The sequence below is a fragment of the Pteropus vampyrus genome, unplaced genomic scaffold (assembly GCF_000151845.1).
Source record: "Pteropus vampyrus isolate Shadow unplaced genomic scaffold, Pvam_2.0 Scaffold631, whole genome shotgun sequence".
Classification (NCBI taxonomy): domain Eukaryota; kingdom Metazoa; phylum Chordata; class Mammalia; order Chiroptera; family Pteropodidae; genus Pteropus; species Pteropus vampyrus.
In genome coordinates, this window is record NW_011889412.1 from 33015 (window position 1) to 55978 (window position 22964).

Sequence of the window (22964 nt, forward strand, 5' to 3'; positions counted from 1 at the left end):
TTTTATGAAGGCCGACTGTTTTGTATTTAACTAGATACAATGGAATGCAACTGTTGACAAGATCATTGGAAGAAACACTGTTGGTTCAAGTTGATAAGGAAAGCAATCAGTAATTCTGGCTTGCCCCTGGCTGAAATGTAGGAATGCACACCAGCTTGCCGGGCTCGTGCTGTCTCGTTGTCCCAGTCTCTCCTAGTTTTCTTTGCAGATTTCATAACTGTCTTTAGTTACACTGGCTGGACAGTAGGGTCACCATTAACTGCAGGTTTAAAAACTAAACTGTAGTCTTCATTGGTACAATTAAATAAATAAAATAAAATCTAAAAAAAAAAATTATATATATACGCACGAGACACCAAAGGACAAATGTTGTATGATTCCACTTATATGAGGTACCTAGAGTAGGCAAATTCATAGTGACATAAAGTAGAATGGTGGTTGTTAGGGGCTGGGGCTGGGCGGAGAGGACAAGGGGAGTTCCTCTTTAATGGGTACAGAGTTTCAATTTGGGAAGATGAAAATGTTATGGAGATGGATGGTGCTGATTGCTGCACTGCAATACCACTGAACTGTATACTTAAAAATTGTTAAAATGGTAAATTTTACGTTATTTATACTTACCACAATTTTAAGTATGCGGATTGAAAAGAAAACTAGTCCCAGATGACATGATCATGGATGTAGAAAATCCTAAGCAATGTACAAAAAAACTACTAGAATAGCTGAATTTAGTAAAGTAATAGGACGCAAGGTCAAATATATGAAAAGCAACTATATCTGTATACTAAGAAAAAAACAAATGGAAATTAAAAATTTTTTAAATCATTTATAATAGCATCGAAAAAACGTAATATTTCGGGATAAATTTAACAAAACATGTATAAGACATGTACTCTGAAAACTTAAAATTTTGCTGAGAGAAATTAAAGAAAACCTGAATAAATGGAGAAATGCAGCATGTTTGTGGTTCTGAAGATTTGATACTGCTAAAATGTCAGTTCTCCCCAAATTGGTCGATCCCAATAAATTGGACTATATTCCTGAATGTGAAATGTAAAATAATGAAGCTTAGATAATGACACAGAACATCTTCATAAACTCAATACAGATAAACACCTCAAATAAGACACAAAAAAGCATTAACAATAAAAACTGATAGTGAGCAATATTAAAATTAAGAATCTGTGTTCATTTTTAGGCCACCATTAATAGAGCAAAAAATCAAGCCAGTGTGAAAAAGATACATTTAAACACAATGCATATAATTGACAAAGGACCCCTATCCAAAACATATAAGAATTTTTACAATTCTGTAAGATGAAGGCAGAAGAAAAAATTTTTTTAATGTGCAAAAGGATGCCTTGACATCATCCATCACCAGGAAATACAAATTTCAGCTTCAGGATAGCACCTTACACCTATCAAAATCACTAAGTTTTTCTTTAACTGACAATATCAAGGATCAAGTATGGAACAACGTGAACTCTCATGAACTGCTGGTGGGAGTTATAACCTGGTACGATCACTTCAGAAAACATTTTAGCATTGTCAACCAAAGCTGAATAAAGGCATACTTATGACTCAGTTATCTGAGTAAAATAGCAACACGAGTATGAGTACACTATTATTAGTTTCCTGCCATAACAAAGTACCACAAACTGGTGGCTTAGAACAGCAGACATTTATTGTCTCAAAGTTCTGAAGGCTACAAGTCCAAAATCAAGGTGTCAGCAGGGACATGCTCCTCCCAAAACCTACGGGGACTCCTTCCTTGCGTCTTCCTGGCTTCTGGTGATTTGCTGGCGACCTTTGGCATTTCTAGATTGTAGATGCATCACTCTGATCATCCATCTTCACATGACATTCTCTATTTGCCTCTTCACATGGATTTCTCTTTATGACAAAACCTGTCACATCAGATTAGGACCCCCCCCCACCCCCGCCTTACTCCAGCATGACCTCATCTTAACTAATTACATCTGCAATGACCCTATTTCCAAATTAGGTCACATTCTGAGGTACTGGGAGTTAGGACTTCAAGATATCTTGTTGGGGAGGGGGCATAATTCAGCCTATATTATACACAAAAAAGCAAAAATAAGAATATTCATAAAAGCAAGTTTTCATTATAGACAAAAACTATAAACAACTCAAATGTCCATCACCATTAGAATGCATTTTTTTAAGTTGTAATATATTTATGTAATGGCATACCGCACAGCAATAAAAATAAAACTGCGATAACATGAAACAACTTTGATGAACCTCACAAATGTTAATATTGAACAAAAAAAAGCCATATGTGAAACACACACACTGAATCCATTTACATTAAAAATAAAAAATAGACAATTAAGATATTTATTTATGGATGTATGGTTACAAGGTAAAAATGTAAAGAAAACAAATGATTACCATAAAACTGAGGATAAGGATGACCTCTGATCAGAAGGACAAGAGTTGTGAATAGGAGGGAACATAAAGCAGCTTCTCCGGTACTGGCAATGTTCAATTTCTTTACCTGCATGGTGAGTTACCTAGGTACAATGAGTTGTACTTCACTATTTTGTGTATTTTTCTGTAAGTGATATTTTGCAATCATGTTGTTGAAAGAAAAGGCTCTGAGCTGGAAAAATAGTAGGAAAAATACTTAAAGCAAATATGACAAGTTAATTTTTTTATGTCAAAAGTTTATGCTTAAATAAACGGAAAATAAGCAAAGTGCAAAAGTTTATATAATGTTGCCTTTTGTGTAAGAAGGGGAAATAAGAAAATATCTATTCATTTGTGCAAAAGAAATATAGTAAAGATAAACCAGAAACTAATTAGGTCGGTTACTTTGAGGGAGTGGGTAAGAATGAGGTGGAAATGAAAATGAGTGAGTCGGGCAGAGGAGAAAGGAGTGTGATACCTGGAATCTCTTTTGGACAGTTCTGACATTTAGAATCAAGTTAACATATGACATACCCCAACAACAAGGCAGAAATAAACCAATAAGAACGAGGGGGAAAATTAAAATGGAATTCAAAACAAAACAAAATTAACTGAACCAATAAATGAGCAATGTAACCACACTGAAGAGAATAAAAAATTAACCCATGGGATTTTAAACATAGTATTTGAACTATATACCCTCAATCTAAAGACAAAAAGAACTAAGCAAATACTGAACTTTAATCAGGAGTTCTCTTTTCGGCAGAGTTATAGGTTAGCAATTCTAAAACTACATTCTGTTATTCCAGGATTAAGCAAATAAGTAAAAATACTGTGGAAAACAGGAACCAGAATTCTCATCAGTGTGGAAGAAAGTTAAAAATATGGAAGGGAACTGAGTGAACCATGTGGTGATTGATTGGAACTGGTGGTATTAGTGTGAATTGATGGCTTTTAATAAAGATATAGATGTGTGTGGACATATGTGCATTTACTCATAAGTATGTATCTATCTAGTTCTTAACTGTCAGCTGAGGGCCTACAAGTAACGACATCTCAGTAGCAAATGAGCATATGTGGCACAAAGACCTTGATCTCCAAATGCATTCTCCGCCAAAAGGAACTAGAGACCTTAGAGAAATGGCTAATTCCAGGGTTGGGAAGAACCTGGAATAGCTTACTGTGCCAAAACGTATAGTAAATGCTCAATGAATGACACGGGAATCAGCTTGAAGGGACTTCCATTGGCCCAATCTGGGACAATTTGAGCATTAATATAAACAGTAATGAAGGACCTGATATAAGGACCTCCATATTATGGCCTCACCTCTTTTTACCCTATAGCTTGTAACCACAAACTTAATAGTTTTTTTTTTTTTCCTGATTCAAGCTTGTTTTGCCCAGATAATGGCATTGTGACTCACTTGCCTCTCCACCCTTACCCTCTGTATGCCTGCTCCTTTAATCATTAAGCCTTAGGACATTAAGATTAACCAAGCCTCAGGTCTAGAATCATGAGGCCAATAGGTTTCCATTGGATTTCAGACTAAGGATAATATCTTGGCTTTAGATGTGTTTCAGGCCCAAGACTATCAAGGCAAAACTACAACCCCCACCAGCCAAGGAACCAGGTCATGGGAACAGGTAGGATGGTGCCACAGCTGATTCCAGAACCCGGACACACTAATCAAATTGCCTCATCCCCCTTTAGTTGTCCAATCAGTAGCACCCATGACCCCAACTCCCTTAGTTTCAGGAATACTGATTCTTCCCTATTTAACCTGTACTCCCAAGATACTTGGGGCGGTGGCGGGAGGGGGTGGGGGATGCCTTTGAGAGCTAGTTTGCCTGTGTCTCCAGGACTTGCAACTTCTCTGATAATAAACACTTATTCTATCTAGCCCAACTCTTGTGTCGGTTTTTTACACTGGGGCAAGGCAGCATGAGCACTGTACTCATTCATCCTTTGGTTTAGGTAATAGTAAAGAAATATCATCATTGAATAAAAGAATCCAGGAGTCCACAATGACATAAATAAGCAAGGGAAAAAGGAAAGCTCTTCTTTATAGCAAAAGGCCAAGTAATAGGTATAGAAAGAATGCTAGAATTAGAAAATCACCAATTGGCAATCATGATATTCAGGCAAGAATTACCAAAGGATATTAACCAGTGGGTAAAAGTTTGAGGAATAACAAGATATTTAGAGCCGCAAACTATTTCCCCCACAAGATACCTATAAATTACAAAAGGTAAAATAGTAACTTGATAGTGGAGTAACCTGACAGACAAAACCTTAACCAAGTAAAGTTAACATCACCAGAAATGGGGCAAACTCATAGCATGTGCTTCGTAAGCACCTTTTCCATGGACAAAAGTGCATGGGGTGAATTTAATCATAAAATTTATCGAACAATCCCAAACTGAGACATTCAACAAAATATCTGGCCTAAACTCTAAATATTGAGTCATGAAAAACAAGGAAGATTAAAGAACTCTTCCAGATTAAAGCAGACTAAAGAGATAACAAAACCCAAAGCATAATTCAGGATATTCTTTTGCTGTAAATACATTCTTGGCACCACTGGCAAGATATGAATAAAATCTACAGATCAGGTAATTGTATCAGACCAGTTTAATTTTGATAAGTATATGATAGCTAAGTAAGAGACTGTCTTTGATTTTAGGAAATGCACACTAAAGTACTTCAGGGAAAGTATTTTGGGCTTCATGACTGCGTCTAACTCTCAATCCAAAAATAAAAAGCGTATGTATATATATGTGTGTATTTTATAGGTATACATATACATGGAGAAAAACAGCAATTGACAGCAAGAGTTAGAGATGAGAGAGGATAGAAAAAGAGTAAAGAATAAACAAATATGGAAAAATGTCACCATGTGAGGAATTTAGGCAAAAAGTATATATATATATTCTTTATACTATTACTTTTCTGTAAGCTTGAACTTATGTCAAAAAGCTAAAAGAAAAATCTTACACAAAACAAAATCAGAAATTTCATAGAAGCAAAAGTCAAGGATGAGAAATTATTCAACCACTTAAAATAATAAAAGACCATTTTTTCCTACTTAATTACCACTAAAAATATAAATGACAATACTCAGTGGTAGCCAGACTCTAGAGGACTTGGTATTTTCATACTTAGCTATTTGAGTGACAAGTGGCCCAAACCTTTTGAGAAAAACAACTTGGCAATAGAAACTAGGAGTCAAAAAAAAAAAAAAAAGATTCTAGATTCTAGTGATTCTACCACCGAAACTATCTTAAGTAAATAAATACTACACACTGAAAAGTCACTGTATACAAATGTAATCACAACAGCCTTATTTAAAATAATGCAAACTGGGAAAAACCTAAGTAGAACACAGGAAGGGTTTAAAAAAACATACAACCACAGGAATTACTCGGTCACAAATATAAACAATCTGTAAAAACTAAGTGAACATGGAGAAATGCTTACAACAGACATAATAATATGACAAAGTAAAATTAAATGAACAGAATAATTACAAAATTTGGTTTCTAAAATATCTATTCACAGAAAAAGAAGACAAAGAAAATTCTTAACGCATTATAATATTTGTAGGGTGAAGGTATAGGTGAGGTTTTTTTTCCCATTTCTTTATCCTTCAAGTTGTCAGTAACTTCATCATTTTAATACTGAGGAATATGCAACTAATAAAAGAAAAGTTTAGTTAATTACTACTTTAACATTAATCTTTCATTTTTACAAAGTGCATATGGAAATATTTCAGAGAGAAATAAAGGGGGTAAACTCACAATAAAGTAATTTATACAAATACCTTTATTTGGTTTTAAACATATATAGCAGTACACATGTGAGTGAGGCGGCTGCACAAGTCCAATAAGGAAAAGTTACAAAAGATACATAAAAATATTCACATCGAAAGAATGAGCGTCCTTATATCCTTTCTTAAAGAACAAGCACATTCTATACAAATGAGAGGGCTGTGACAAAGAATTTTACAGTTCAAGAGCCTGTCACAGTAATGAGGTATAATAATGGACAAGAGGTCTTGCAAGCTTCTCTCGTGTCCAATACTCACTGAAGTCTCATTCGTTTCTCGGGAGGGCCTTTAGTGCTCACTGTCTGTTGGATGTTCTTTGTGGTCTCCTTCTCCTCAGATTTTACAGTTTCTGGTATAGGTTCTGCCTCTTTCTTTGTCTGATCCACTACACATCAAAAGTAGATATTATTTTTTTTTTGAAGGGGAAGGAAGATGGAGGGATGAGATCAATTTACACAACAGTGAATATGAATGGTTCAGATGCTTTTGAATTCATTTAGAACTCCTTATCTCAAGTTCTAAATGTAGCTGTTTCACCAGGCAGATGTATAAGAACCCATTTATAAACGTAAAAACCTCATAACCCAAGCAAATTTTTGATATTAGACAAAAACACATGACATTTAAATAAGACATTATACATAAATAAGATGTATAATTATTCCATCCCATGATGAAACAGGCCTTTTTCATTGAACTAAAAACAACCTCAAATCATCTTGGCTTTCCCATACTTCCTCAATACCTACTCTTCTCACTCAAATTCATCTTTTAAATACTAATACCACAACCACAAAAGCATCGTCTTTTGGCAATTCAGCAGATCTCAAAGGTTGGGAGTAACACTACAATGAGAGAATTCTGGAAGGACAAAATGACCATTTGACTATAGCTCATCTCACATACTACAATTGTTATTAATTTAAACAGGCTGTCTTGGCCTTCTTTCAAGATCAATTAGAATATCAGATGAACCATACCTGGGACAGGCTTTTCTCCAGACTTTTGCTGCAATTAAAAAAAGAAAAGGGAAGGGGGAGAAGTAGAAGAAAACAGGGCAGGTTAGCAAAGTTTTCTTCTTGACTTCATAATTCTTATTAAAATTATACTTTCATTCAAATTATATTATAAATGACTTCATGAAGAACAATGAAACATAAAAAGCAAATTTATCATTTTCTAGTTCTTATTCACCTGCTCCAGAAAAGACAAATCTAAAACTAGAACAAAAGAGTCAAACTATTTGTAAATAACCCTTGGTCACTTACAAAGTCTTGTGCCTCTGTGCCCAGGCTACAAAGATTTACTAAAAAGCACCTAAGTAGAACCCAAAGGAAAGGAGAAATGGAACCTTTTAAGACTTCAGACACTTATTTGCTTAGCAGGTATGAGCCACAAAAAAAGTAGAAATGAAGTTTGGATGAACCCTCCAACTTTTAAAGTTAGGTATGGGAAACAAAGAGGAAAGAGGTATTTTTCTATGAACATAAGGCTTCTGATGAGTGTACTATTAAAAATCAAACTCCAGGTACAAAATAGTCATGGGGAGATAAAGTATAGCATAGGGAATACAGTCAATAATATTGTCATAACTATGTTTATTGCCAGGTGGATACTAGATTTATTGAGGGAGGATCACTTAGTAAATTATATAAATGTCTAACCACTATGTGAAATTAATAAAATATTGAATGTCAACTGTAATTGGAATTTTTAAATTAAAAAAAAAGAAAAAAATAATACAAATAAAGCTGCAGGGAAAAATGATGGGGGCACCAGGAGTCAGAAACAAGCTCAGATCCTTCATTCTGTATAGCAGTTCTTTGACTTGACTGGGCTCTGTCTTCTCCCTTTTCCTATTGTTTAAGTTAAATGCTTTAAAACACTTTTCCCCTCCTCTTCCCTACTCAAAGCTCACAACCTAACCCTCACCCTCAGCCAAAGACACTATCACCTATGTTTAATAAAAGGATGTCAATACCCCAAGTTCCCTCCCAACTATCTACTTTCAAACTTATAACTTTACATACATACATTTACACACATATACATATATATAAAATAGCTTTATATACTTCCCTGTCATCTCAGCAGTGTTCTCTTAACTCAAAGTTAATGCCTTCATTTGTTTTATGAATTTCTTTCTGAATTTACATGCCCTCCCAAGCTTTCTTATCTAACCCTACAACTAAAGACTACAAAATTTTCTGATATCAAATATCTGCTGCCAGAGTCATGTTGCCAGCTGCCTACTAGCTCACTCCAACTGCAAGTTCTGGGAACTGTTACACTTAATAAGACCAAATTGAGCTCCATATTATTATCCATTGTGCAGAAAAGGTTAACATAGAAGACCTAAGGCTGCTATCTTCAGAAAGGCCAGTTTGCAGGGCTGGCCCTTGGCTAGTGACTAGGAACTTGGATTTCGGAAGGATTCCCACTATTCCTAACTGATAATGGTGACTCGCTACGCCTAGATTATTTGTGCAAACAATGTTGTCTATGCTGAATACCCGCTTTCCTTCAGGGAATGAATATAGAATTTTGGTACATGCTAGAGTATCTACATAACCCTCCCCAAAAAAACAAAAGCACCAAGTCTCTAATGAACTTCACACACATGTTGCTGCATTTCCATTGTTGAGAGAAGAGTATGTACTCTGTGTGACCCCCTCATGGGAAAGAGAGTATAATGAAGCTTGCACATGGATTCCTCCAGACTCCACTTATGCCTTCTCCCCATATAACCGGCCGTACGTCCTTACTTTGTCACTGTAACAAATCCTGTGAGTCCTTCAAACAAATCACCAAACATGGGGGAAGGTCAGAGAAACACCCAACACAGCCATATAATATCTTATGAACATATTAGGATTTAAACATGTAAAGTAATCTGAGGGAATAAATATTCTTTTCTTAATTTAAAAAAGGAAATATATGCTGGACATTGAGGAAGTGAGAAACTAAGAGGGGGAATTCTTATACTGCTAGCACCGACCCATTTGAACTACACTGGACACTGGACTATGTCTGGACATTGGAATAATGTCATCATTTACCCAATGTACACTGTCTTATCTTTTCTAGTTACTACTATCAGACAAACTGTGTGGCTTGAGATGAGGAAAGAGAAGAGGGCTGCCTTTCTAACAAAATTTAATCAAGTAACCATGGGATAAACCTAGCTAAAGTAATATCCTATGGTTTTCTAGCAGTTTCTGAAAACAGCACTGAAAAGACTTTCATCATAAAAGGCTCTGAGGGTCTGCACTCCCACCATATATCATCAGTATTAGTATAACTTTCAGCGGTAACAAGAATTAAACTATGGCAAAAAGGAGCCTCCTCAAAGTTGGCAGGACTGCTCCAATATTCTCTTGCACGTCCCCCTCAGGGGCAATATTCCTAGGATCTAGAAGCTCTACTGTTAAATACAATGGAAAAGTTGGAGCAAGTCCTGAACTACAAATGGTTCTGAGAGATACAGTGGGTAAACAGGAGTTCACAGGAGACTTTAAGTAGACCAAGAATCTATTTTCTTCTCTAGATCTCAAGAAAAATGTTTTGGGTAGGAGGAACAAAGAGATTATTAATAGTTCTAGAGAAAGCTATCTTTCTCCTAGTTCTGTTACAGAGTCGGACATGCTCTCTCTTTCCATAAACTAACTCCCCTAACTCCAAACACCATATTTTCCTAACCATCCTCTACACTGTTACTGGTTAACTTCCAAAAACACAAACTAACTGCATTTCTTCCTTGCAACTGTTTTTAAACATTTACTGGGTCCCTACTGCCATTATCAAAAATTCTCAGCTAGTCAGTGATGAGGATCTAAAAGATGAAGTAAAGAATATTTCAGTATTTTGTATAAATACTCTGTATGTTTATGCAAAAATTATCACTGCTTTGGTTTTTCTTTAGTGATGATAGCTACTGTTTTGATACTTCAAATAACTTTTAATGCAGCTAGAAACCTATGTTTATGGGAGTTGTAGGTTTAAAATAGTAAATAAACACTGGACTATAGAATTAACTACAAATTCTTTTATAGAGCATATACGATACTTCTCAATCTGACCTTAATCCATCATTTAAGCTTCATAGTCCATTACTCTTCCCCCTCAAAAAACACATAGAGTAAACCTTCAGAGTATTTGCTTGCTTTTTTTTTTAACAGGTATATTGAGGTATAAAATACAAAAACTGCACATATTTAATGTATATTTAATGTATTCAATTTGAGGAGTTTGGACATATACTTAAACCTGTGGTATCATCACCACAATCAAAGTAATAAACATAAATCGCCACCGAAAGATTCCTTATGTTCCTTTAGTTTTTTTTCTGTGTGCGCTAAGAACATTCAACATGAGATCTACCCTCTTACCAAGTTTTTAAGTACAATACCATTTTGGTACTATAGGCATCATCTCTAGAACTTATTTATATTGTGCGACTGTAACTTTATATCCATTTAACAACTTCCTATTTCCCCTCTTCCTTCATCCTCTGTCAACCACCATATTTTCTGCATCCTTAAGTTTGACTGTTTAGATACTTTATGTAATCCTACCATTCACAATGACATGGATAGATCTAGAGGTTATTATGCTGAGTGAAGTAAGTCAGAGAAAGATAAATACCATATGATTTCACTTATATGCGGAATCTAAGGAATAAAAGGAACTAATAAAAAACAGACTCACAATTATAGAGGACAATATGGTGATGGCCAGAGGAGACTGGGAGAAAAGGGTGAAGGGTTAAAAAAGTACAAATTAGTAGTTGATAGATGGTCATGGGGATGGGGAGCACAGTGTAGGGAATGCAGTTAGCATTAATGTAATAGCTAGGTGGAGAGCCAGAGGAGAGAGCAAGCAATTAAGGGAACCTTTTTTTTATAAACTACATAAATGTCTAACCGATGTACTGTAAACCTGAAACTAATAATTAAATTTTTTTTAAAGATTAATAAAGATGTAATATAATATATATCTATATCTATATATACACATAATGAAATAGTATTCAGACATGAGAAAGAAGAAATCCTACAATTTGCAAAAAAAAAAAAAAATTGAAATGAACTTTGAAGGCATAATGCTAAATGAAATAGACAGAGAAAGACAAATAATATATCACTAATATGTGAAATCTAAAAAGGCCCACTTATATAGAGAGTAAAGTGGTAGTTATCAGTGGCTGGATGGAGGGGGTGGTGGAGAAATGCGGAGATGTTAGTCAAAGGGTACAAATTTCCAGTTATGAGTAAGTTCTGAAGATCTAATGTACATGGTGATTATAATTAATAATACTGTCTTATATACTTGAAAGATGCTAAGCAAATAAATCTTGTGATCTCACCACAAAAAAAAAAAATAGTAATTACATGACATGATGGAAGTGTTAGCCAACACTACGGTAATAATCATTTTGCAATAGATTAAGTGTATCACATCAACACACTGTACACCTTAAAGTTACCTAATACATGCCAATTATATCTCAATAAAGCCAGAAACAAAAAGTTTATCCCTAAGGGGTTTTTTGATGCTTTTGTAAATGAGATTGTTTTCTTAATACTCTATTCAAACAGTTCAGTGTTAACGTATAGAAATGCAACTGATTTTTGAGTGATTTTGTATCCTGCAACTTTACTGAATTCATTGATTAGTTCTAGCAGTCTTAGTGGAGTCTTTAAGGTTTGCTATGTATAAGATCATGTCATCTGGAAACAGAGAAAATTTTACTTCTTTTCCTATTTAGATGCCTTTTACTTCTTTTCTTGCCTAATTTCTCTGGCTAAGACTTCCAGTATGATGTTGGAAAGAAGTGTGGGGAGTAAGTGCCCGTCTTTTTCTGATCTTAGAGGAAAAGCTTTGTTTTCACCACTGAGTACATTAGCTGTGGGCTTGTCACATATGGACTTTATTACGTAGAGGTACATTCCTTTTATACCTAGTTTGTTGAGCATTTTTATCATAAAAAGGTATTGAATTTTGTCAAATGCTTTTTCTGTATCTGAAATGATTACATTATTGTCATCCTTTGTTGATAACATAGAGTATCATATTGATTTATTTTAGTATACTGAACCATCCTTGCATCCTAGGGATAAGTCCCACTTGATCATTGTGTGTGATCCTCTTAATGTGCTGTTGGATTTGGTTTGCTAGTATTTCACTAAGAATTTTTACATCTACATTCAACAGGAATACTGGACTATAGTTTTCTTTTCTTGTAGTGTCTTTGTCTTTGGTACCAGAGTAATGCTAGCCTCATAAAATGAATTTGGAAGTGTTCCCTCCTCTTCAGTTTTTTGGAAGAGTCTGAGAAGGATTGGTGTTAATTCTCTTTAAACATTTGGTAGAATTCACCTGTGAAATTATCTGGTCCTAGACTTGTGTTTGTTGGGAGGTTTGTGATTACTGATTCAATCTCATTTGTTTCCAGTCTGTTCTGATTTTCTATTTCTTCATGACTTAGTCTTGGTAGGTTGTATGTTTCTAAGAATTTCTCATAGCTTATTCAATTTGTTGGCATATTATTATTTATCTCGTCTCTTATGATCATTTTGTTTCTGTGGCATCAGTTGTAATGCCTTCTCTTTCATTTCTAATTTATCTATTTGAATCTTTTTTTCTTCACTAGTCTAGCTAAAGGTCTGTCAATTTTATCTTTTAAAAATCACCAACTCTTAGTTTCACTGATTTTTTCTATTGTTTTTCTAGTCAGTTTCATTTATTTTTGCCCTAATCTTTATTATATCTTTCCTTCTGCTGACTCATATATAGAAATTAAATAAAACATTCCTGAGCTACCAATGGGTCAAAGAAGAAATCAAAAGGGAAATCAGAAATTATCTAGAGAGAAATGAAAATCCAACATACCAAAACTTACAGGATGTAGCAAAAGCAGTATTAAGAGGGAAGTTTATAGCAGTAAATGCCTATGTTTAAAAGGAAGAAAGTTCTCAAATAAATGATCCAACTTTACACTTCAAGGAAATAGGTAAAAAAAAAAAAAAGAACAAACTACGAACTTTCTGGTTTCTGAGTATGTGTTCATTAGCACTCTTTGATGTTCCTGGTTTTGCATGCTCTATTCCCATTTTCTAGGTTAGCACTGTCCAAAAGAAATATAATGTAAGCCACAAATGCAAATTATATAGGTAATTTAAAATTTTTGAGTAGTCATAGTCACAAAAAAAATATGAATTTTACTATATTTTTAACCAAATATATCTGAAATATTACCATTTCAACATGTAATCAATATTTTAAAACTATTAATAAGCTATTTTACATTTTTTCTGTACTGTCTTTCAACCCAATGTGTTTTTTACACTTAATGTCACAACTCAATTTGGTTACTCATCACCCTACACAAAGCTATAATTCATTTATTCATAAGATACTGGTTCATCTTCAGGTGCAATCATGAGATTTCTCTAGTTTTCCTGTCCTGAATTCCAACTTTGTCCTCTGTTCCTTTCACATCACCATTCCAATAGCACACATCTCCCACGTGGTGAAGTCAGGGAAGAGGTAGGGTGGGGGGCTGTTCTGAAGTCATCTCGGTGTGAAAAATCTCATTTCATGTAGAACTATCCTTAAAATATCTTAATTAGGCCCCCCACAAGAAAAACAGTACATATGACCTTGTGTTACATGGCCCTGTAAAGGTCCATAAGAACTGAGACTAACCATGAGAATAATGTGTTCACATATTCCATCTCCTATCTATGTCACTTCGAAAGCTCATTTCAGTACAATGGCAAGTGGATTTGCTATTGCTTTTGGAACCCCTCCAAATAACAATGGAATTCTTATAACTTAAACACCAATATGATGTAACTCTTGTTTATTATTATTCCTGCCTCCTCCATTTATCATGCTAAACCCTCTACCGCAAATGTTCTGTTCTTTTTGTTACAAAAGTTTTAACTATTCTGTCACTTAATAACTTAGATATCCACTACATCAGGCTGGAAGGGAGCACATAGAGTAAAAACAGCATAAGTTTCAGATTCTAGTTTCATTATCATCGATGACACTTTCAGCAACCTTTTGAATAAGAATATTGTCTATGTGCAGTTCTCATAGTTTGTGAAGAGTCAATGAGGAATTAAACTTAAGAGTACAGAACAGTGTTAATTCTATTCCCTTTACCCACTTCCTCCATTAAAACTTTGTAAACCTCTCCTTTGAGACACTGATTATTTTTTAACTAATGAGGAAAATCAATATTTTTAGGTCACGTTATGAATAAGTTCTCAATTAAAAATAAATATGCCAGGAAAAAGTGTCAAATCAAAATTAACACATACATTCTCATTACCTGCACAAATTTGGGTGGAAATTTTTGTCTGAGGTCTAGGAGTAAAGCATCCACACGTTGCCTCTGGAAAATAGAGCTTGGTTCTTCTTTCCTTTTAGTTTTAGGTTTGACTTTATCTATTAAAACATAAAGTCCAAATCAAAACACTGCCTAGTTTGGTATATTATGTTTTATAAATCTTTGTACACCATGAATATACTCAAACTTATTTTTAATGGCTGCTAGTTCAAAGATAATCTCCCAAATAAGTTAAACACAGTATACACACAGAAGTGTTCTAATGCTCCCCCTTAAGTAAAGTTAATATTCTAACATTTAAAAAGCCGATGTCTTTTAAAGATACTTTATTTTTAGTACGTAAACATGGACAGACAAAAGAATTTTAAAGCTAAAGTATTCCGAAATCACAATCTACACTATTTGTTTGAAATTATATTGTGTATATTTTAAGTGAACTAAATGGTCTTTTCCCACAAAACCTAGTAGGTCCAAATGGAAAAGGCAACTTTCACAAACTCAAGTTATCATTCTCAATTATGAAGACTATAATTCACTGAAAAGCAGGACAAACCAAACAATAGAAAATCATCAAGACAAAAAATAATTTACAAGAGAAATTCTGAAATTAATGACGTGGAATTTTCCCTGGGAGGGGAGATATTCGGGAACTATCTCTAAATTTTAGAAGGGTTCCAGATAAGTCTGGAACATTTCATTGGGGTAGGAGCAAAGAGCTCTCAGAAGTTTATTTAACTTTCCTACATCAAATGTTGCAGCCTGCACCTACTATTAAGAGTAAACATAACTGTATCCAAGAGACTGTTCATTCCACAGCTCTGATTTCTATTTAAAGGCTATTTTTCCATCAATAATTTATCCTGAGTTGCTATTTCCAAGAAAAAATACAGACTATAGGTATACTGCTATACACATTTCTAGAAGTACTCTTATTGGTAAAATATGGTGTAGAACACGTAGCTGATTAGCAACTGTGGAAACTAGAGAACGTGGCATCACAACACATGATAACACAGAAAAGTCAGAAAACAGACTGGTAATTTGGAGATAGGCCCTAAGAGCATCTCCCCTACTTGCAAGACTGGGAGAATTCAGGTTCCAAGATGACTCGACAGTTAACTGAGCAAGAAATATCATTATTACTCCTTCCACATCACTGATTTTCTCCGTATGTTCCAAATAGGTAAAAACCTTGAATCCAATTATTAAAGATTACCACTTACCTAACAGATTAAAATTTGTAACTGTTCCTATGGAAAAGCTATTATTACCACATCTAGTTATATGAATCGTAGCTGTGACACTATCATCATCCTATGAAGAATCTTCCTAAGTAAAACACACCTAGAAATCATCAATAGTTATTTTCCTAAAGAAAAGAGCTTCATTCTCGGAGCACCAAAAAGTGTTTCAGGCGGGTCTAGGTGTCCAACCTACCTTGCTCTTCATGATCTTTAAAGTGCCACCAATACCCTTTGGAAGGATGATATCGACAGTATGACATAGCTTCATCAAAAGCTGACTGAATGCCATGCACCGCAGTAAGCTTGTAAAAAGAAAATGAATTCTGAATTTTTCATTAGATCAACCAAAATTTCCAAAGTAAAAACAAAAAAATTACATTTCCAAAGAAAGTAATTTCCTGCTTTTCAGAACCTGAATCTCTATATAGCTGGGGCTGTGGTATATATACTTTTAATATGGAGTTAGCCCACAGTAACCAATGCTCAAAACATTCTAATATTCAACACTTCATACCAACTTACACAAGAGAAAGGAGCTCCTGTTTGATTCTCGGAAGCCAGATAGCTCAATGGGAAGTTTTCTTTAATGTTTAAAGAATGTGAGGACACTTACCACTCTAGAGTTTATAACTGATCCCAAGTCTGGTGCCTGATAGATCACTCCAGCAATGATATAGTAATCAGCCAGTGGGATAACTAAAGCAAGGGGGGAAAAACATTTATGAATATAGCTATGTACACAAACCACTAAATCGATTTCCATTAAAAGAACAACTAAAAATTGACATTTTCCCTTTTTAAAGCTTAAGACAGGATCTGGCAATTCGTTTTTGTAAATAACGTTATATTAAAAAACAGCCATACCCATTCACTCACATTATTATCTAAGGCTACTATGTCACTATTTAAGTAGTTGTCAGAGACTATGAGGCCCATAAAGCCTAAAATATTTACTCTCCGGACCATCACAGAAAGTTTGCCAATTTTTGCCCTAGAGCACTGTTTCTCAAACTTTAACCCACTTTCCCATTTGGGAAAAAAAAGTGCTCACTGCCAGCATTAATTTAATTTTACATAAACATGCTCTTTGAGGCTGAAGCAAATCTGACTGGTTTTCAATGTGAAAATAAAATATAAAAACTGTTCTTAGAGTTATTTCTAAAAAGAACTTGTCTCTAATCCTAACGTAACAGAAATGTATATGATAATCAGTATTTAATGTGCACCTGAGTATCTTCTTAAAATTGGATTCCTACTTAGTAGGGATAGCACATTTCTAACATTGGTTCCCAAGTGATCCAATGCTGTTGTCAGTCAATCACACTTTAGAGCAAGAGAGATTTAGGGCTCAGGGTGAAGATATCAAATGTGCTAAACTTGCCTCTGTGCCCCGCCTGGGTCCTAAGGAATAAAATGGCTGCTGGTCTTGCCTTTGTTCTGAGGTTATCTTTTTCTTTGGGCAGAGACTCTAGAGCTTTGATTTTGAAACTAAATTGAAATTCTTGATTCTAAAACTACAGCTTCTTTAACAAGCGGTTCTCTGGAATCAATACCACAGTGAAAGTTGTTACTAAATGTCTTAATGAGAGTATTTAATTAGATAATATATAGTTGGTCATCTCTGGAAATAGGTGACTAACGCTGATTCAAAATCAAACTAAATTCTATACTCTTCAGTGTGACTTCTAAACCAAGTTTTCGTTTGGCAATATAACCCAGGTGAGACATTTGGTTGAATGTGTCTATGAGGATTTTTAACTGACCCTCTGAGTTTGATACAATTGAATCTACCATAAATTTTGCAACAGAATTAGACTCAGTGGACTAAGATGAGAAGAAAGGTTACTTGAGATGCTTGAGGTTCAGCTGGAATCCCAACAACTGTGCTCACAGGAAGCATTGGTTTCAATATAGCAAATTCCAATGTTAGTGCTTGCAGAGTCGTCCTTGGGAGTGTTGGAAGACTCCTGATGTCCAAGTGTGTGACTTGTAACACCTGGCTTTTGAAATGCTTCCTAAGTGATAACGCAATGCCTACTGTACCAGTCTGCCTAGACAATTTTCACAAACGAAGGCTATAATGGAAATCTAATTTCCTTCTAAGAGTCTGGAATGTTAGCAGGCAGAGGATGTCTACATGGTTAGCCCTCAATAAAAATTCTGGACTCAGTCTCATATGGACAGACATTTTATATACATGGTGCTGCATTTCACTGCTGGAGGATGTAGTTGGTATGGCCCCTTGCAGGAGGGAAAGTATAAGATTACACATGGATTCCTACAGATCGCACGTGATATGGCCTTTTACCTTATTGATCTGGCTGTGTATCCTTAGAGTTACCATAACAAATCTTAGGCATGATTAACTATATGTGGAGTCTGCTGAGACCTCCTAATAAAGCACTGAACATGTATGTTGTCTTGGGGATCCCCAAAACAGAACCGAATCCAAAGGAGAAAAAATAAAGAAGAACATATAGCTAAGAACGTATATAAATCATGGTATTCTAAGAAGAAAATACCGCTTGAAGTTTACACATTTTACCTTGGGTAGGGGACTGCCGCTGTTGCTTCCGAATGATGAAAAGAATGGGCTCTTGAGCATGTAAAAGGATATATTCCACTCCAACCATCTGACTGAAAACAAACACAGACATCCAGAGATCTATGAGAACCCTATAAACAATTCGGTAGAACATTCAAATTGTTGCATAAATGTATAACAACATTGTAAGTAAGATTAAAACTGCCTGTGTTTGATATTAAAAACTGGCTGTTTAACTGGCTACTTTCCCAGATAGGTGGACTACAGGTAAAGATTTGGTTTTTAAACAACAAATTTCTTTACAAAAATTCATGAATTCATAACAAAAAGTACACTAAAGAGCATGTTTCAAAAAAGGCAACCAAAATACCATGATGCTTCCTGACCAAGAAGATTTTGAAATATATGTAAAATATAAAAATATTTTATGAAGATTATACATGTCTTGATTATGTCAATTATATACTCTATCCAACTAGAAAACATCGAAAACTTTATCCCTGCCCCAACACATTTTTGATCTGACGAATTATGTTTAAAAGCAACAATAAGTTGTCTTAATAGTTATATTTGTCTCATTAAAAAACAGCAACTTAAAATACCACATAAATTTAATTACGTGAATTCCCTGTGATGTTTAGCTGACAGATAAACATCACAGTTGTTCCAGAAACTTTTTAACAGTAATAAATTCCTATTTAGCATCCTAAGTCTGAAGAATCTTGCTTTGCATTTGTTTGGCTAAAATTTTATTTTCTTTATTTTTCATACAAAGATAAGTCTACTATAAACCAGACTATGGTTTAAGATATTAAATTAGATGTAGAGGTGACAGTAAATATAATTCCCTAGTTGAGAATAACAGTTGCATTGCTAAACCACAGAGCTATATTTTAATTGGACAGTAATATATGAAGTTATACAGAAAAGGCTTCCTAGGTAACAAGTGACTAATAATTATTCCTTTGCATGTCAAATATGTTACAAATCCAAACAAAACTCCAGTTCTTCCAAAACTTCTATTCTGTACTTCACAATCCACAGCTTGAAAGAATCGTTTTTGCAAAATCTCTAGCTGGAAAAGACGCTACTTTCTTACAATAACTTACTTTAAGTGTTCTAATGTTAGCCTCTGCATTTTGACCACTTCATTATTACATGTCCTGTCGTAAAAAGGATTACTCCTTTCTGAAAAGTAATCCAGGACACTTCCACTGTTCAAAATGGGGATCCAAGAACTGTCAACCCAAGAGATTCCTAGCAGATTATCTATAGGAAACAACACAAAATGATAAAGGATTAGAAAAGAGAAAAAAAATCAACAAACATTTATTATTTATCTAATGTTGTAGGTACTATGAAAAAAATGATGACATGGATCCTAAACTACATACTTACAGTCTAACAGAATAGACAAGTACACAAGAAAGCAATGACAACTCAACAAGTACTATAATAAAGGTATAAAATAAATGTGTCATGAGAGCACAGTGGAGGGAGCAGAATACCTTACTTGAGGGAACTGGAATAATTTTTTTCTTGGGGTGAGGAGGAAGTGGGTTTTAGCACTACATGTTAAAGAATAAAGGCGTAAAGTAATTCTAAACAGAGAGAATGCATATATGAAGGTAGGAAAATTTAGAAGTATATTTATTATATGTTCGGAGAATAATTTGATTAGATGGAGAAGTGATAGGATTTGAACTCTAGAGAGGTCTTTCAAAAAATCGAAAATCCTGAGTCCTTATATGTTGGCAACTAATTCAAATATTTTCAAACATACATGTCAAAGAAAACAAATCCACAGGCACCAGTTTGAGACCTCCAAATTAGGGACAGAAAAATAAATTAGGAAGCTATTATTATAGATGACATAATAATGATGAAAAAGTTAAGGGGCAAATGTGAAGTAGAATGCCCTTAATAACAATTTCATATTTTAGAGATTAAATCTTAAATTTTTCAAAATGCAAAAAAGAAAAAAATAGACATGGTAAATAGAGTTAGATACCTTTAATTACTGAGCTTTCATTGGTTACTGGCTGCAATGATGTTTCATACCCCCAACTGTACTAAATACCACTAGGTGTGAGTCATAAACATCAAAATGACTATATAACATTAGTTAAAAGAAGAAGAATTAAAACTTCAACCTCTCCTATATTGTAATTGCTTCTGGCATCTTAGAAAAAGTCAGACCTAATCCAAGGTGGCAAGCAATTCCGAGCAGAATGAATCAAATGAGAAAAAATAATTGTATAAAGGTAAAATGTGCTGTGTGCATTATAAAAGAGGAAACAAATAAATGAAGTAGGTTAATGACCAAATAATCAGTACAGATCATTAAGATGGTTCATCATAAATGGATCATGCCATAAACAAATATGTAACAGGCCAGGAAATAACAGTTTTAGAAAAAGACAGATTTTCTCATAAAAAGAAACTAAAGATAGTCATTATTCTCAACTTGAAACACTACAATCCAGTTATTAAAGTAGTTTGTTTAAAGCAACTTTGTTACACATTTCTTTACTTTCTTAGGAATGATTATTTTAGGCTTGTTTCTCACTTACATAGTTGAAGGTATATGTATATGTGGTTTTATAATAAGCTATTGACAATAAACTGTTATATTGCAGATCATTTCCCCAGAGAGAGGAGTAATTTGCACAAACAAATAAATGATTAAGTATAGATCCTACCTGCCAACAATTATGGATATTCAGTAGGTATGGGCATGAGGTGATGAGGACTTGGTGTAAGGTAATGACAATGCATAGGAAGATAAAGAACAAGTCACCAATTATCTCTGACCTCATCTCCTTCCTGCCTCCTCTAATGCTTCAGCTGTACCCACCTCCTCGCTGTTCCTCTATACATCAGACACACTCCCACCCTAGAGCCTTGGCAAGGACTCTAACGAATCTAAATAAAAAGCAAAACATCATGAAAGCTGAATATTGGAAACCAGCCCAATGAACTTAATGTTTCTTTTTCATTCAGTAGCAAAGGAGCATATTGACATAACCCAAATGCAGCTAACCATAAGCAAGTGATGAAATTAGGCACTTGAAACTCTAAAAAGATAAACATGTAAAAACATTATCCAGATATGCTGAAGATCACTGGACATTTTGAGTTAATTACAAATGAGGATATAGTTGTAATAAGTGTGCTAGACTCCACTTTGGTTAATATAGAGAAAGGAATCTCAAAACACCTTGCTTTAAAAATTAAGTATGTATCTTGTAAGCTACGCAGGGTCGAGCCTGGTTAGTACTTGGATGGGAGACCACCTAGGAAATCCAGGTGCTGTAGGTGTAAAAAAAAAAAAAATCAAGTATATACAAACAAAACCACCCCTCGTAGAAATGATTAGGAGCATATTATAGTTAAAAAAATTTTGAGGCAAGCCCTTTTCCTTTAAACTGCTGGGGGTGAGAGGGGTAAATCTCAGTTTGCTACTAGGTACAAAAATTCACACTTCCTTTAAGAAAAAGTACCACAAAGTTTCAAGTGTAAATAAATCTACCTCGAGAGTTTCATACAAGTGTAGGAAGTTTTGTGGAGACGACAGTAAAAGGTAGATACACGCGGGCGCTCTCATTCCAATGAATTTTTCCTAGGAACTTCCTACCTCCTCCCAAACTGGAGGAACCTGGTGTGTTTAGGTTCTCACGCTTCAGCTACTTTTTAATCGCTCTTCCATTCATTTATTGGACTCCCAGAGCACAATTCCTAGGGTTTTTTTTTTTTTTCAAATTCGCTGAAACGGATATGTGTACTTGTGCTGAGAAAAGAATGTGTGGCCTAATGCTGCCCGAGATCAAGTAGAAATAAAGGGAATGCGTCCCCACGTATTTATTCGCTTGACTCAACAAATATTTGAGTACATTTACAGTTCAGCTGTGAAAAAGAAAGGACCCCTGCCCTCAGTAATTGTTGCATGTTCGATGGAAGAAATTATAGACTCAAAAACAAAATTAACATTAGAAAATCTCAGGGATTCATACCTAGGAACGCACAAGGCGCAATGTCAAAAATAAGCCAGCCCCCACGCCAAGTCTCAAGAAATGAACAAAATCATCTTGCTTCATTCCCCCTCCATGAAGAAATATGTGTGTAAAACAATACTGCAGTTTAAGGGCTCAAAGCCCTGAGCTTTTTCCAAACCTTTCGTTTCGACGCTTCTAAGAGATTCCTAAGGAACTGGGGAAAACTATGCAACTCTTCGCCAGATGAAAGCCTTGGGTCGTCCACAGAAACCGTAACAGGCTGGGAGACACCACAAAGGAACCTGAACCTTGCTCCCGCGAGCTATAAAGCCCCAAATCAGACCCTAGAAAATGAGGAAACAAAGGGTAACAGCACAGATTACCTCGAATGTCCACGGCGGCCATAATTCCAAAAGCGCGCACGGGTTCTCCTTCCGGCGCAGAGAAAACGTAAGTACTACGACAACGGAAGCAGCGGGTTGCAGACCCTAGGGACTTGGAGGAGAAACGCAGAGAGGGAGGAGACTGCGAGGCCAGGAAGATACGGCAGGGAAAGGGAGG

General features: G+C 35.0%; 1 protein-coding gene across 3 annotated transcripts; it reads right to left on the reverse strand.

Annotated features, from left to right (window-relative positions):
* Window positions 1-6238: 6238 nt before the first annotated feature.
* MED6 (mediator complex subunit 6) lies at window positions 6239-22946 on the reverse strand. 3 transcript variants are annotated; one of them, XM_011384825.2, is made up of 8 exons: window positions 22787-22946; window positions 19518-19677; window positions 18409-18500; window positions 16477-16559; window positions 16057-16165; window positions 14602-14717; window positions 7241-7268; window positions 6239-6645 (listed from the first exon to the last, which is right to left on the reverse strand). In XM_011384825.2, the coding sequence occupies exons 1-8, from the start codon at window positions 22806-22808 to the stop codon at window positions 6515-6517; spliced, it is 741 nt and encodes a 246-aa protein (XP_011383127.1). In that variant the 5' UTR covers window positions 22809-22946; the 3' UTR covers window positions 6239-6514. The 3 variants fall into 3 exon arrangements, with proteins under 3 accessions (XP_011383127.1, XP_023381571.1, XP_023381572.1); XM_023525803.1 differs by having other exon boundaries at window positions 14591-14717; XM_023525804.1 differs by lacking the exons at window positions 6239-6645; window positions 7241-7268 and adding an exon at window positions 13314-13386 and having other exon boundaries at window positions 14591-14717.
* Window positions 22947-22964: the final 18 nt, after the last annotated feature.